Raw genomic sequence first — 18,192 nt, 5'->3', positions numbered from 1 at the left:
TTCTTTGATCTACTTCACACCAGTACATGAGGACAAGATTTGTTTTCTTTGATCTACTTCGCCACCAGTATGGGAAGACAAGATTACATGAAGACAAGATCTGTTTTCTTCGATCTACTTCGCCACCAGTATGGGAAGATAAGATCTGTTTTCTTTGATCTACTTCACGCCAGTACATGAAGACAAGATCTGTTTTCTTCGATCTACTTCGCCACCAGTATGGGAAGACAAGATCTATTTTCTTTGATCTACTTCACACCAGTACATGAAGACAAGATCTATTTTCTTCAATCTACTTCGCCACCAGTATGGGAAGACAAGATCTGTTTTCTTTGATCTACTTCACGCCAGTACATGAAGACAAGATCTGTTTTCTTCGATCTACTTCACGCCAATACATGAAGACAAGATCTACTTTCTTCGATCTATTTCGCCACCAGTATGGGAAGACAAGATCTGCTATCTTTGATCTACTTCACGCCAGTACATGAAGACAGGATATGCTTTCTTCGATCTACTTCGCCACCAGTATGGGAAGACAAGATCTATTATCTTTGATCTACTTCACGCCAGTACATGAAGACAAGATCTAATTTTTTCGATCTACTTCACCACCAGTATGGGAAGACAAGATCTACTGCTACTCCACTGTTGCTCAGGGAGATAAGGCTTTATGATTCCACCGACCTGTTCTCTGTGGAACATGACCTGTATGATGAACCTAATTATGCCTAATGATTAGGATATCATGATTGGAATGAATCAAATGCTCTTAACTAGACATGTATGAATGACATTTGAATGAATGCAGAATGTCATGAAAATGATATTTTAACGCTTGAGTTATTATTACTCCAAGTTTATTAAGGTTTTATCACTAATGTGTTATAACACCTTTTTGCTCAGCTGGCGTCTCCAAAGAAACACTTAGTCAGATTGCCCCCCACTGCAAACCTCCAAGTTTGATATACTAAAATGCAAAATTTGTACCATCTTTTTCCCGTTGTAACCCAAGAGTAAAAGATTTGGCTTTTTCTCAATCCTCTGTTATCACAATTCAAGGATACAGGATGTGAAACTTTTTGGTCTCTTACACCATTCCTAGGGTGTTGTACCAAATGCTCATGCACAAATGAAGAAATCTTCTCCAAGAACAACTTCTTCTTATTATTCGGTGATCATTGCTTGCTTGTTCATTGAAGCTTTGTCACCAACACGACATCTTGCTATTTTGTTCAAACAATACTTTAGACAAGAAAATTCAAAGGGATAGTCTTAATTTAGACTCTTCCTGGTGCGTTCTAAACAATAGTCCTGTTTCAGGTTCCTGTATTATTTAGAAACTTCTAGAGTGATATGCAAAACTTCCTCTGTGAAAGTTTTATTAGTCCATTAATCATTATTCTAATGCAAAATGCTTGCAAAAAAGATCATGGATAAAAATAGAGTTAGCTCTGAGCATGGCTCGAAATGAATAAATTGTCAAGGATAATAAAAATGGATAACAAAGAAATTGATTTAGGAATGCGTATCTTGGAAATGAATGAAGTGTTCCAAGAATAACAAAAAATAGCATAAGGATTAGGTGCCCCAGATGTCGCAGCTTGAACTTTGCTGTACAGACTTTCTGAAGACCATTCTGAGTTTAACATGTGTTTAGGAGATCTACAGTACTTTGTCAATGCCCAAAAATGTCGCCTACCCTTTCCTGTTGATTCAGGTATAGCAAGACCACTGCATGCCCATGCAGATCAGTATTTGAGCTACTCCGATAATCTCATGCCACATTCTGATCAATATTTAAGCCGCCCTTTTCGGGTTTTCAACTCAAATCCCCTTTGGTCTAAGGCGCCCTTTGTGGGTTTTCGCCTTAGCCTCTCTATTTTTACTTTTTCATTTTTCATTTTCATCTTTTCATTTTTTCACATCACTTTTTTTTTGGACTCAAACTTCCCTTTGCGGGTTTTTACCTTGGTCATCTCCTTTTTTAAGCGGAGTATTTCCTGACTGAATCTGAGTTTACAGGACTTTGCAGGTTTATCATCCATCTCGCTCAAAATCAAAGCTCCTTTGGAAAAAAAAAACCTTCTCTATAATCATAAGGTTCATCCCAATTTGGCATCCGCTTCCTTCCAAAACATTTTTTATAGAGGGAAGACGTTCAACATTTGGTCACCCTCGTGGAATTCTCTGGGATGAACCTTTTGTTATAGGCTCACATCATTCATTTCTGGTACATCTGACTGTGATGAATAGATTTTAGCCTTCTTCCTTCTATCAAGTTCAATTGATCACATTATGATTGGGTTCGTTCTGCTTCATCCAACTTGCTTAGCTAATACCCGGAGAGAAAGAATTTCGACTTCAATTGAAAAAGAAACCGTGATAAACTAAAAAGAGAGGCATTGCTCTGGTACAGTTTCCACTACATCATTCATGATATTAATCTTGAACGTACTGCAAATTTCTCATATTGTGCTATTGTTCAGATTGCAATGACAGTGTTTAACCCGGGCATACCCTGGTATAACCATACGAAGACATTTTTGAATTCTTGAAGTAACTCAACAACGTCTTGCTTTGTTTCTTTGATCATGCATGTTCCCTCAAGGTCACAGTTTCTATTGTCTCCTCATGAGGTAAAATTTCCTTCCTGCTCTACCATCCTTAACAAGTCAGGAGTTAAGCTATAATTTATGACATCTTCAAAGTCATGAGATCCCTCTAAACACATGTCTCACTCAAAAGGTGATTTTGAGTCTGTAGCAGCGTCACTCATATCATTGATATTTGGGGACCCATAGTGGGTACCACAGAATATACAAAAGAATGTATGAATAATATGGATGAATGGTCTGGCAGGAAAAAAAATCCAAAAGAATGGAAAAAAAGTCATAAAGAATGAAAGAACATTTGCTCAAAGATTATTGCAATAATGTATTCCATTAAAATAATAATGTTCAGACGTGAGCCTATTTCACAAAGAAATTCTTACTGCTTCTAGGCTAAAAGTAACAAGTGTGTTCTGAACATTACTCTAACATACTCTAAATACTTCAGGGGTTTCCTCAGCAGTCTCATTATTTAGAACACCTCTAAGGCGAATATCTAACAAGGACCCTTTTAATTGTGTCTGCATATATTGCATCGATGTGTAAATTTTTCACCACTTCTTCATACATTGCAGTCCCTCCATCCTCAATCATATTAGGTAGCAGATTTTCTGTGCTAGACGAGTCACCAGACTTGACAATACCCATGTTGATAAGTCTTTCAACTTGTTTCTTGAAGGCAGTGCAATTCTCAATTGAGTGTCCCGTAATTCCCACATGGTATTCACATTGTGCGTTCGCATCATACCATTCGGGATACGGAGGTTGTAGAGGCTTCACATGAAAAGGGGAAACATGTGTATCAAACAAATTTTGATACAGTTCCTTATACGGTACCAGAATTGGCGTGAATTGGGGCCTCTCTGTGTTTTGTCCTGTACCAGCTTCCTGTCTCGACGAACCTTGCTGGTTAGCAGCCACCTTTCTTGGCTGACTCATAGTAACTGATTTAGAGTAACCCATGTTGTTTACCTCATCTTCTCTTCTCCTTAAGACTGATCTCTTGCTACTCTCTCCAGCATCGATCTTTCCATTTATTATGGCATTTTCGATCATCTCGCCATTCATGATTATGTCGGGAAAGCTTTTTGTGGCATTCCCCAACATATGTGTAATGAATGGTGCCTTTAGTGTGTTAATGAACAGTATGGTCATTTCTTTTTCTAAAAGCAGTGGCTGAACTTGGACTGCGACTTCCCTCCATCTTTGTGCCTACTGCCTAAAACTTTCGTTCAATATCTTCTCCATATTTTGAAGGGTGATTCTATCAGGAGCCATGTCCGTTACATGACTATATTGTTTCATGAACACCTGTGCGAAATCCCTCCATGAACTAATCATGGTACGACTCAATTGGTTGTACCATTTAGATGCTGCCCCTGCAAGGCTATCCTGGAAACAATGTATCAACAGCTGGTCGTTGCTAACATATCCAGTCATTCGCCTGCAGAACATGGTGATATGAGCTTCTGGGCAACTTGTCCCGTTGTACTTCTCGAATTTCGGCATCTTAAACTTATGAGGGAGTACCAAATCCGGAACTAAACTTAGCTCTTTAGCGTCAATCCCTCGATAGCTTTCAGTGACCTCTATTGCTTTGAACTTCTCCTCGAGCCACTTGCACCTTTCCTCTAACTGTTTCGGTAACTCTTCATTTATTCTTTCCTTCTCAGCCACTTCATCAAAGTCAGGAATGACAGAGTTAACAGGGTTATTTTTGGGATTAGAGCCCGATCCAGCTTGGAAGTTCGAAACACCAGCCCGAAACTGCTGAGGTATGATGGTGACAGTAGATCTGTGCGGATATTCAACTTGAGTTCGTACATGTGGAGGAGTAAAGCCTGGAGGATAGAGTGATTCATCCTCGTTACCCTCTTCGATATCAGCCATGGGACCCTTTCCCTTGTCACCTCCTCTAGTCCACAGTCGGGTTAGTTTTGTCATCATATCTTCTTGGGATTCCCGTATCTTCTCAGACATATCCTGTTGCATCTTGTCTAACCGCTCTTGCACCTGTAGCTGAAGTCGGTCTTGCATCTCCTTCTGATACTGTTCGAGCTTTTCCAATCGCTGATCCATGTCTTTTATCTTTGCTTGAGTGCCGTATCAGTGTTGGGTTGGTTGGTTGGTTTCCAGGTTAACTGAGCAATGATTTTAGTTAATTAGGATCCTTTAACCGTGCTTAATGCATATGATGTAATGAAATGACAATGCATGAAATGAATGCAAAAAGAGACGTTGATTCTGGTTCAATTCTTTATTAGAAAACCTCGCTAGAAAACGAATCTCTTTACACAAAGCGGATATATATATATACGGTTTCACCCTTGTACTCCAAGTAAAGACATCGACCATTCAGATATTAAGATGCATCTCACGAATTTGAGCTCTTTTTTATTTGATCTGGGTCGTAACTTCTTCCTCACTCACGTTCATTAGCTTCTTTGGGACCTTTGATGACTTTTGAATAAACTTTGACAATTTGGATCCTCAGGTCATCCAGCAAAGTCATATATTCCTCTTGTTAGGCTTTTCGTGTCACGTTTTCTTAGACTATACTCGGACAACCGTATTATCTTCCACCTTATCAAGAAACCCGTTTACCATGGCAAGTTCTCTATTAACAACCAAACGTGAATCAACACCTCTTCTCTATGATGAAATGTCATGCAGTCAAAAATGTCATGCAGCCAAAACAAAACACACAAGTTAGTATCATGCGTAAAATCATAATTTAACGTACACAAGAAATAATAAAGGTACCTATTCAAGACTCCTCTAGGGCTCGGTATAGCTCTACCTAGGGCAAGTTCCTAAGGTTTACTATATGAGGGTTAGTTTCTAGAGTAAGGGTACCTGAACCAGCAGATTTCTCGATCTTCACCCATTATAGGCTCATATGGATCGAGTTCAGTTCAGGGGAATACATTTCCCTATGGCTGCACGGAGATGAAAATCTCACGAAGACATAGGTACGGATGTATCCCGAAAGCGGGCCACTACCCTGCACGGAGGTGAAAACCTCATGAAGGACTAGTTTCTCGCTCCCACTTAAAGGGTAAAACTGACCATGTAATGTAAAATGCAAATGCAAAGTTGCCAAAATATCATGACAAAACATCAATGAGTGCGAAGGGAACTCATGAATTTCTTAAAAAGCTTTTGATTTTCGACACAAAGACAAATATAATCAGTTTATGGTTCGACTCACTTATGTCCCCAGTGGAGTCGCCAAGCTGTCGAAACCATTTTTTGAAAACAAAAATTTAGTTGTCGACTTTAAAAATAAAACTGGAGTCGCCACCGATTTTTTATTAAGGTGTGATCGGCTCACCTTAAAAATTATTTTGGTCTACGAATTTTGAGAAAACGAGTCCGGGAGTCGATTACGCACAAGGAAGGGTTAGCACCCTCGTAACGCCCAAAATCGGTGCCAAATTGATCATTTAATATAATAGTGTCGAAGGTTAAAAAGATTTCTAAAATCAGCTCAAATGATGAAATTTGAAAAAGAATAATCAATTGTTCAAGTCATGTAAAGAAATCGAGTCCCAATACGTTAGGGTACAATTCCTCATAATCCCCGAACTTTGAATATCACTTTTATTTTATGTGAAAATCTTCATTTTGAGAAAGTAGCATGCCACACCCAATGCGTTAGGGCACAACAAGTTAAGTTCCCAAAAATGATTTTTTTTAGTGCTCCTGTATTTAAAATAAAGAATATTCTCGGTTATTTAAGACTAACAAAGAAAATCAGAACCCAGTACGTTAGGGCTCAATTTCCCTCATCAATCCCAAACTTCAAATATTGCTTTTATTCAAAAAAAACCCGTTGAATCAAGACAATAATCTTGATGTATAGTTAAAACCAAAATGTATTTTCTAAAAGGGTATGTTAAAGTTAATGTACAATATGAAACAAAAACTTTAATGTAAAACATATATGAGTATGTATTTACAAAATATATATATACAAGTACAATATACAAGCTTTGCGAATATGTGTACACACATATTTAACACACATAAATATAGGTATACATGAAAAGGTAAGTGAAAAAATAGACTGCAAACCTATAACAATTCCTAAAAATACACATGTATATATGTAATGACAATAAAATAAGAGTATAAAAACATGCAAATGTGTATACATTTTCAAAAATAAGAAAAATGTATTAGCATATATATATATAATATAGAGTATATAAAAGTAAAAACTAGAAAATAAAAAAGAATGAAAACGTATGTATATGCGTATATATTTACAAGAAAAGAGCAAAATATATATATAAATATAATATATAAATAAACTATGGAGAAAATATATATATATGTGTATGAAAATCTGTATGTATATAAAGGTATATAAAAAATGAAGTATAAAATGTAAGTGTATATAAACTATAAAACAATATGTATGTATATAATATATACGAAATTTCAAAAGCTTAGAAAATATATATATAAAAACATGCCTATATAAAGTACGTATATGTATAGGTATAGAAAATGTGGCAGTAATAATGATAGTAAGTAATGTAATAATACTAATAATGGTATAATAATAATAATAATAATAATAAAATAATTGAAAAAAACGATCCACATTGAATTAAAACGGAAAAGGGGGACGAATTTAAAAGAAATTAAAAAATAGGACCAACTTGAATGCGCACATAACAGTGGAGGACCAAAAGAGAAATTATTCCCACCTTCCCAAAACGCTGCGCATTAATGGGTTAAATTGGAACACACAAAAAAATGTGACTCAATTTGCAAAAAAAAACAAATCGGTTTGACTGAAGCGAATCTCAAAAAATAGGGGCCAAATGCGTAATTACACCTTAAAGCCAAACGCGCGGATCCTCCCCTTCGGGCCGGGTCACCGCGCGGGTCAAAGCCTGGACAAAACGACGTCGTTTTGCTCTATTATGTAAAACAATTTCCTTCCTCTAAAATCATTTGAAAACTGAGTGAAAGAAAAAAAGAAAAAAAAAAGAAATCAAATGCCCTCTGTTAGGGTTTTGCCCCAACCCCTTGCGCCGCCATCCGTCCGCCGTGTTTTCGTCGCAACCGGTGGCCGGAGGCTTGCCGGATTGGGTATTTTAACCCTTTTTGGAGCATATTCGAAGGCAAGGTAAGCCTTACCCCTTTTGCCCTTTTGTATTATTTATTTAAAAAAACAAAATATATATAAAAAAGAAAATAACAGAAAGAAAAACAGAAATCCAATTTCACCTTGAAAAAAATCTTTGTATTCTCAGTATTTTTTCAATTTTTGTATCCCCCTTTACAGTACTTGAAATCGGCCTTTTATAGCTGAAATTGAAAAGAGAAAAAGAAAGAAAAAAAATCTAAAAAAAATCTGTTCTGTTGTTTGTTGGCCCAACTTTTGCTATTCTGTTTGTGTGTGTTGCTGCAGGTACAAGGCGAGGCGCGCGTGGAGGCGCAACTCGCGCGAATGGCGCCTACTGTTGCGGAGGGGGTGGTGCGCATGGCTGCTGTGCGGCGCAAGGAAAATTGCTAGGTTTTTCCATTTTTGGGCTGATTTGGGTCAGAAAAATGGGCCTATAATTAGGTTTAATTTTTGGGCCACTGTATTGGGTTTTGGTTCTGCACGCGGTCTCGTTTATTTGTTTGGGCCCGGGCATATTTGGGCTCTATAGGTAATATTTTGCATTTTGGAGATTCGAGAAATCGTACCCTAACTTACGGGGTTTCGATTTTCTCGATAAACCTAAATGACTAAATATCCTTTTATAATTAAAATACATGAAAGTTAAGTAAAAAAATATTAAAAGGCAAGCTTATTCTTGAGGTTTCAAAAGGTTGTGTCCTAACTCACGAGATGTGACATTTTGTTATCTTGAGAACGAGAGGTTTTTTAATTTTTGTTTCGGTTTATTCAAGCGATTTTCTTTTAAGTAAAAATTAACATTAATAAAAAGGGATCGTATTCTTTTCGAATTTTCAATTTTTGACATTCAGACATTAATTAATCAATTAGGTACCAATTTTGGGCGTTACAAGGGTGCTAATCCTTCCTCGTACGTAACCGACCCTGAACCCATTTTTCTAAATTTCGTAGACCAAAATTGTGTTTTAATAAATTAAACTGTTACGAGGTGACCGATCACACCTCATAAAAATGATCGGTGGTGACTCCCTTTTTCGTTTTTTAAATAAAGTCTATCTCGTTTTCAAAAAGAATGGTTTCGACAGCTTGGCGACTTCGCTAGGGACCCAAAATAAGAGAGTCAAGCCATGAGTTGATTACTTTTTGTCTTTTTGTCGAAAATTGAAAACTTGGTTTAAATGTACGATCCTTTCGTTGCATTTCATCCGTCTTTATTATGATCTTCATCATTGTGGTTTAATTGCTATGTCGGTTTAAGTTTTGGTATCTTTTTGTACATTGCATCACATGATCGGTTGATCTTACCCTTTTAAGTGGGAGTGAGAAACTATTCCTTCGTGAGATCTTCACCTCCGTGCAGGATAGTGGATCGCTTTTGGGATACATCCGTACCTATGTCTTCGTGAGATTTTCATCTCCGTGCAACCATAGGGAAATGTATTCCCTTGAACTGAACTCGGTCCATATTAGCCTATAATGGGTGAGGATCGAGGAATTTGCCGGTTCGGGTACATTTACTTTAGAACCGAACCCCATATAGGGAGCCTTAAGAGCCCACTCTAGGTAGAACTGCACTGAACCCCTAGCAGTCATCCAAATAGGTACTCTTTTCGTTATTTATGTTTTTGTACTGATGTGTTTTCTTTTGTTTCGATTATGATTGTATTGTATTTTCATCATAGAAAAGATGTGTTGATTCATGTTCAGTTTAATTTATACCTTGAATTAATAGTTGTTAACATATTGATCTTTTTTAACTTCTTCCAAAGTCTAACTACCTTCTTTCTTATCGATGATAATTCACGTTTCATTTACTCATAAAATCTATTACCTATCTTTTTGAAATAATATTTTTGATATAATATTATTTATGAATTAGGATTTTTAGGATGTTACAAATCCAATAAACCAAACAAGTAATCAAAATAAGGAATAAGGAGTCATTGGTACTTGATCTAACTACGAAATAGAGCATTAGAACCAGGTTTTGATAAAAATCTAAGTAGAGGCTCTGTAGATAATCTCCACCCTAATTTGCAAGAATTTTTCCTAACCGACCTAACAAAGATCACCATCAAAATCTAAGGAATGACCAACCAACATAGTTACTCAGTTGCTCAGATATGGACTTTGAAAAACATTTTAATGGTAATCCATAAATATGGATCCAAAAGGAAACCACATTAAAGACTTATTAGGATGGACATAATTAAAGTCATAGTCCTATGGTGTAGATGATTATCAAATGTCCATGGTACATCATTCAAACACGAATCTTATTTATCATAGATCTAAATTGGAGTAAGAGAATCATCCAAAGAAGAGAATTGTGTAGGAATAACTAACTTCCATAAAAATTTCAACACAGAAATATAACATCTTGATTTTCTATTTGAGTCTTTTGCAATCGACAAAACCCTAAACCAATTCTTCCACCATACCAAATACACTACTACCACCATGAAAAGTAACTAAAAGCTGATAAAAACTACTAGAAACTACTTTAACTAAGAAAAAAAACTAGGAAAACTAAACTGTAACTACCACATTGAGGAGAGAGAGAATGGGTAGACCCTCCTATATTCAAGGATTTTAATCATTTTTAATCTAAGTTGTTTTAATTGGGATGTTTTAATTTCAGTTAATTATAATATGTTTATATATATTAGTATAAAAATGAATATTTTTTAGCTTAATTTAAGCTAAGTTAAGAAAATTAAGACCGACAAGTGTTGGGTACAATAACAAAGTACACTGCAATTTTAATGGGAGATATAAGTTTCAATATTAAATTGTTAGAAATAACAACCACAAATATAAAACATGAACTATAAAATAAATATGAATAATAAAAAATAAAAAATTAAGAATTAGATTTTAATTTTTATATTTTAGACTTTGTGAGACATACCCAAATTTTATATAATCAAGTTTTGCTCACTGCATACATTGGAGGATATAAAAAAAGGACTGCAACAAGCTTGATCTATTTCATTCTTGTCTTAATCAATTCTTCTAGGTTTTAGGTTCCACAAATCCTATTTCTATAATATTTCAAACAAGTAGGACTGTAAAAAGTTTATGCAATCTTGGTCTCCTTTCTTCCAAATTATTACTTTTTCATCCAACTTAAAAGATGAACAATGTATATGTTAAATCTCCATCATTCAAAGATCTAACTCTTATATCACATGTAAGCAATAAAAATCTAGAATGGAAAACAATAAACATTAGTTCTATAACTTTGAAACCAGCCACAAACTTTGTGAGGCACACCCGGACTTTATTTAACAAAACTATTAATAGTAGATACTTAGGGTTCCTTTAAGTATAACTCTTAGACGGAGGTGACCATATTAAAACTATGACTTTTATAAAAGCAAAAACAAATAAACTTTTAATTAATAAATAAATAATTTATTTCCAATAGTTTTCGAAATTTTAATAATTTATTTTCTCCAACCCATCAAGGTAATATTTTATATACAGTTTTGATGCATGAAAAAAAAGAGTAAACTTTTGTCTAAATGAGGTTTTATAGTTAATTCTTGGTTAATGCATTATTTACCTCCAAAATTGAATTAAATTATTACTTTAATATTTAAAATATTATTTTGTCATTTTGATGCTTGAAATTTTTAATTGTGTATCACACTATCCAAGCATTAACGACGCTAAAAAATACAAAGTTGGCGTAGTTCTCTCCTAGCATATCACATCGCAACATGTTTTTAAAAAATTTTAAAAAATAAATAAAATTTAAAAATTACAAATAAAAAATATAGAAAATCTTCAAAATGTAAAAATTAAACCTTTTCTAAAAAAATTCAAAGAAATAATATCATAAAGTTCGAAACAAAATATAAAAAAAATTTAAAAGATCGGAAAAATATAGAAATTTTCCAGAAATTAAACAAATATACATTACTTTCTTAATATATATAATTTTAAAAAAAATATTACAGAAAAATCTGAAAAAATGAAAAAGGAAAATATATAAAAAGAGCAATAATTCAAAAAAAAAAAGAAGAGAAAAATATATGTACACGTACGGTGTATATATATACACTAATATAATATGTTATATATAAGTAAAAATAATTTTGTTTGTATGACCATAAACTATTGTTTTGACTTTTTTGCTATTTTTGATTTTTTTTCAAAAAAAAATGAGTTTAACTGAAGAAACGAAATTTCAAGAAAAAAGAAAAAGAAAAACATTCAAGGTTATAAAAAAGTACTATACATCCAGTTTCATTTTTTTTTCTTTTTTCTTATTACGGAAAAGTATTTTTTGAAAAAGTTGAGGAAAATTTTTAAAATTTTTTAATTCATTTAGAAGCGCCACACAATTGAAAATTTCAAAGTAATTAAACTGATAAAAATATTTAAATAACAAAATAACAATTAGGTACAATATTGGGTAAATAATACATTAACCCTTAATTCTTATATTTTAAAGTCAATAAAAAAATTGAAGAAGGTTTCCCTTCCTACTCCTATCGAGAAAACTTCGTAGCAAGAGCAGGAAGCGTGTTTGACTTGATTCCATTCAAACCCAAAGACTTTTCCATGGAATTACTTGGCATTGGCTCCTGGCGTGGATGAAACGATGGCTGACGAGATATGTTCGCCGTATTTCTAAGAACAAATAGAAGCTTCGACATTCCACTTCCCATTTTCCAATAACACCGCCTTTCTAAAACCGTGTAAATTTACCAATATGTTGACATTGACTTTTTGTTTTTATTTTTGGTAATAACAGGGCTAGTTTAAGATCAAAAGTCTCAATCCAATCCTCTATATCCTTCACATCACCATTCCTAATCCCTCTTCCATCTCTCTGTTCTCTTTCTCTCCCACCCTACAACTCGAAAAAACAAAAAACATCATGGATAAGGAGCAAGAAGAGATGCAATTTGTTGGGTTCTTTGGCATCTTCAACGAATCCTACAAAGCCATCTTTGCATGGAGAAAAATCTTCACCAAAATCACTTTGTCTTTAATCCTTCCTCTATCCTTCATCTACCTTGTTCACATGGAAGTATCCAATCTCTTCTTCAGGAAAATCATCCACAACGAAATAGAACTCGACCACACTCGATCAGGCACTCCCAAATACGAGAAACTATCTGACCTCATCTCCGATGAGTGGGCTTACTTTTGGCTTTTCAAAGCTGCCTACTTCACTCTGTTTTTCATCTTCTCGCTCCTCTCAACAGCCGCAGTTGTTTACACCATCGCCTGCATATACACAGCTCGGGAACTTACCTTCAACAAAGTCATCAGCGTCGTTCCCAAGGTCTGGAAGCGGCTGATGGTTACTTTCTTATGTATTTTCATCGCCATGTTTTTATACCACGTCGCAGCATTGGCTATCTTGATTGGTTGCGTGGTTTCAATCGGAGGAAGCAATTTTGGTTTCGCGGTGTTCGTTGTTTTAGCGATTTTGTACTTAGTGGGGTTTTTGTATTTGACCGCAATCTGGCACTTGGCCAGCGTCGTCTCTGTTTTAGAAGAGGCCTACGGTTTCAACGCCATGGTCAAAGGTAAAAACCTGCTAAAAGGGAACCAGTGGCTGGCGATGGTCATTTTCCTGACGCTCGGAATCGCCGCCGCCGTCATCCAGTTTGCGTTCCAGAGTCTGGTGGTGGAAGGAAGCGGCTCCGGCATGGCTAATAGGATTGCGTATGCAATTATTTGTTTGTTTCTGCATTCCATGTTCAGTCTCTTGGGGTTAGTTATCCAGACAGTGATTTACTTTGTCTGCAAATCTTACCACCATGAAAACATCGATAAATCAGCCTTGTCGGATCACCTGGAAGTATATCTGGGAGAGTATGTTCCTTTGACGGTAAAGGATGTTCAGCTAGAGCAATATCATGTTTGATTGATTTGAGTTGAAAGTAGATCAATTAAAATAATGGGTCAATGCTTGTAAATTGCAATAGTATATCTTCGAAGTCATAGTTGTGATTTTGATCAACGGTGTTATTTGTACCTAATCCACATATATTGTTGTAGTATGAAAGTATTATTTAATCTCTTTTTTTTTTGGACACGAACTTCGTTGAAACCAGTGGCAGTTTATTTGGTTATTTTTTATTGCACAGTTATATTTATTTTGCTAGAAATCACAATCCACTGAATTAAAATTTGGGCGATTTCACAACCAGATGATGTCTATTGCCGTATGCATTATTCATTCTACCGATTTTCATCGCCAAAGATAAGAGCAGTTTACTTTGGCAATAGTTTGAGGACATGCGTGAAATTAAATAATAGTTATTATGAAAGTATAAGTATGAGACTAGAAAATGGAGGAAGATATAAAGATGAAAGTGAATTACTAAAAATAGCATATACATATATATAGCTACAATAAAGGTAGGATTAAATCGTATGTTAAAAAAAATTGATATTTGACAAGAAAGTGGAATTATAGTAAAGTTACAAGTGTATTGAATTATTTGTTGATAATGATTGAATTGTAAGAAGTGCGGGAATTTAAATTGCTTCATTTATTTTGAGTAAGAGAAATGAAATAAATAAAAACCTATGTAGATAAATGAGAAGTATTAGGATGCAAAGAGCATGTCATTAAGGAAATATTTAGTGTGTTGTTATGTTTTGATTCACACTTCAACGCCCACTATTCTGAAATTCTCTACGGTGCTCACTATTTAGTTTAGCACTACTGTGCCCATTGTTTTGATATGCATTTCAGTGCAATTGCCAATGACACTATGGTGAAATCAAAAGTGATGGCTCTACGTATCCTATGAGTTTTTTTAAGTCTACAATGGGCTATATAAGTGAAACATGGAAAGTGACTGATTGATAAGATTTGGTATACACTACACCAGAACGGGTTTTTAGCGGCAAAAAATGTCGCTAACGACAACGTCACTAACGTTTGCAGCGTTTACAAAAAAACGCCGCTAAAAGTCATGCTCTTTAGCGGCGTTTAATAAAAAACGCCACTAAAGATCATGTTCTTTAGTGGTGCTTAAAAAAAAGACGCAGCTAAAGATCATGTTCTTTAGCGGCGCTTAGAAAAAAACGCCGCTAAAGATCATGTTCTTTAGCGACACTTAAATAAAAACGCCGCTAAAGATCATGTTCTTTAGCGGCGCTTTCATCACAAGCACCGCGAAAAGTAATGTTCTTTAGCGGCGCTTTTATAAAAAACGCCACTAATTTTGGGATTTTTGTAAAATAAAATTTTCCATTTTTTCAGCCCTCCTATAACAACAAATCAAAAGTAACCAAATCTAAACCAGCCAAAAACAATAAATTTATATAATATTTCAAATTAAACGAATAAATAATATTAATATCAATAAATAAAAGTGAATTCATACTTTTCTTTACAAAAATGTTAAAAGTTAAAATGATAAAAATATTTATGCAATACACTATGACGGAGGAAGTTGCAACTGCTGAAACATCTTCATCATAATCTGAAGCTGCTGTTGAAGTTCGTCATACTTTTTACTCTGCTCTGCTTCTCTCGATGCCGCATCTGCTTTAAGTTGTAGCTGGAGTTCTTCATATTTCTTTTGAACCTCTGCTTCTCTCGCTGCTTCTCGCGCTGCAGCCTCTACTTCTCTCGCTGCAGCCTCTGCTTCCCTCGTTGCCGCCTCTGCTTTAAGTTGTAGCTGGAGTTCTTCATATTTCCTTTGAACCTCAAATGTGGTCGCTTGCATCTGAGCCATTTGGTCTTTTAACCTCTAAACTTCAGCTTGAGCCTGACTCCCCGAAGCCATGTATTGCTGCGAGCTGGATCCAAAATATTGGGTTGGACTAACAAAAGATCCTTGAAATTGAACCCGACCATACCTTTCAGGACCCAAAACTTCAATAATAATCCGGTTATCAATGTCTTCAAGATGAACAGAACTATCACTAGAAGCAATCGCTTCGTATTTCGCCTTTTTATCCTTTAGTTTTTCCTAATAAATAAATCACATAGTTAGGAACGCAATATATATTAAAAAAAACAAATGCAACATAATAATAGTCGCATTACAAGCAATGAATTAAACCATTAGAAAATAAACACTATAAATAACTAAAACAAGTCAAATCGTATTAAGTAAACGTACCATAATTTCATCAGCTTCAGGAGTCATAGCAGATCCATCTTTCTTCCTATGTGTAATTTCAAAAAGTTGAAGGCGTCCAACTTTTTGACCGGACGACCGTTCCTACAATATAGTAGTAAAAATATTATTTAATGGAAAGTTATACATATTTGACAATATTAAAAAATTAAAAATACCTCTGCCTCAGCTACACATGCAAAACTTCTTGACCCGGCTGTGTGAGTGAATTTTTGTTTCTGCCTGCTGCTTTTTCCAACTCGTCCACGATCCTACGTTATGAAATTTTTAGTACGTAAATAGTACCGACAATGTTCCGTCTACATTCAAAATGGTACCGACACTGTTCACGATCCTACAATTTTACACATGCTTTTTCCAACTCGTTCACGATCTAACTCTGAAGATTTTCTTTTGATTTTCCGTCTACATTCAAAATTGTACCGACAATGTTCTCGCAGACATTTTTCTCAATATGCATAACATCAAGATTGTGTCGTAATAGGTGGTGCTCCCAATAAGGCAACTCAAAAAAATACTTTTTTTTTCCACAAGTCCGCCTCATTAGGATCATCCTCTTCATCGGAGTCATCATCAGCTTCATCATTTGATCTTTTATTTCTTTGCGTGTTTACTGGTTGGTTCATCTTCCCATAACTAAAATTCATTTCTTCCAATATTAACAAGATTTCAGATCCACTTGTCTGCGAAGGAGCTTCTCTGAACTCTTTAGTACCGTCAAATGCTAAACTCTAAAATCTAAATCTATGATTTTTCGGTAACCACCGACGGTGACCTATGTAAGAGAACTTCTTCCCATTGTATAACCATTGCGAACATGTTTGTGCAGCACAACAAGGACACGCATAACGACCCTTGGTACTCCAACCAGATAAATTGGCATAAGCGGGGAAGTCATTAATGGTCCACATCAAAGCTGCGTGTAAATTAAAGTTCTCCGTTCTCAGCACATCGTATGTCTCAACAGCAGCCCATAATTGTTTTAACTCTTCAATAAGTGGCTGTAAATAAATGTCGATATCAATCCCGGGCCCTTTCTCTCTAGGGATAATCATAGATAAGATAAGAGAAGATTGCTTCATGCAAATCCACGGAGGCAGATTGTAAGGAACAAGCACTATTGGTCAAGTACTGTACGCAGTACTCATGATCTTGTAAGGATTAAATCCATCAGATGCTAAGACAAGCCTCACACTCCTAGGATCGCTTGCAAAGCTTGGAAATTTATTGTCAAATGATTTCCAAGCTAAAGAATCTACCGGATGCCTTAATAATCCATCACCGGTTCGTCCATCATGGTGCCACGTCATAGACTTCGCTATCTTCGACGACATGAAAAGCCTTTGAAGCCTTGGTATCAGCGGAAAATCCTGCAAAATCTTGACTGGCTTCTTTCTTGGCTGTGCATCATTTTCATCGTCGTTCCCATCTTCTGTGTTTCTATTTATCCAACGTGATTGGTCGCACATATGACAGCACTGTTGGTTTCTCCGATCGCCCCAATACAGCATGCAGTCATTCAGGAAACTATGGATTTTGGTGTACCCAAGACCTAAATCTTTTATCATTTTCTTCATATCCTTGCATGATTGAGGGATTTTTGCAAACAGAAACATCTCTCTCAAAAACTCTAATAGCATTGTCAAAGAGTTCTCGGTCCACCCTCCCAAACATTTTGACTGAAAAAGACGAATACAGAAAGACAATTTTGAGAATTTTGATCCCTCATACAGTTCTTCGTTCATGTCATTAAGTAGCGCATAGAACTTCGCCACTTCTCTATTCGGCTCTTCATGATGTACACTTGTTTCAGGTTCGGTAAAAGCATCTCCACCGAGATTACAATCATCAGATGCCACAAAGTCGGCTGGGAACGACTGTAAACCATGATTGTGAATATTAAATGCTTCCCGCAACATCCCTTCCATGTCATCCCCTCTAACAGTCTGATGGTAAGCAGTACTATCATAAGATACATCCATCCTTGAAGAGGAAGTACTAAGCGGACATTCTCCATGAAAAGCCATTGTTTATAACCCCGAGCAAACCCATCAACAATTAGATGCTCGTAAACAACTTCACGATAATGCCAGTTTATGTTGACACACTTCTTACACGGGGCAAATAATCATGTTCTTTTGGCTTGCATATTGAAATGCAAAATTTAGAAAAGTCTGTACTCCATTTCGATAACTGTCGCTTACCCTTGACAAATTCATCCAAGACCAGTCCATTTCTTATTTCTTGAAGTCTGATTTTCACCAGAAATTACAAGGGTAAGTTCTTCAGTGGTAAGTATAAATGAGTTATG

The 18,192-nt window shown here is 35.5% G+C and overlaps 1 protein-coding gene across 1 annotated transcript; it reads left to right on the top strand.

Annotated features, from left to right (window-relative positions):
* Window positions 1–12,476: 12,476 nt before the first annotated feature.
* LOC107949526 (uncharacterized) lies at window positions 12,477–13,814 on the top strand. The gene has a single exon (XM_016884194.2). It carries the CDS (start codon window positions 12,647–12,649, stop codon window positions 13,643–13,645), a length of 999 nt encoding a protein of 332 aa, XP_016739683.1. The 5' UTR covers window positions 12,477–12,646; the 3' UTR covers window positions 13,646–13,814.
* The last annotated feature ends 4,378 nt before the right edge of the window (window positions 13,815–18,192 follow it).

The sequence above is a fragment of the Gossypium hirsutum genome, chromosome D03 (genome assembly GCF_007990345.1).
Source record: "Gossypium hirsutum isolate 1008001.06 chromosome D03, Gossypium_hirsutum_v2.1, whole genome shotgun sequence".
NCBI classification, from domain to species: Eukaryota; Viridiplantae; Streptophyta; class Magnoliopsida; order Malvales; family Malvaceae; genus Gossypium; species Gossypium hirsutum.
Note: the sequence above shows the minus strand (reverse complement) of the source record. Positions and strands in the feature narration are given on the sequence as shown.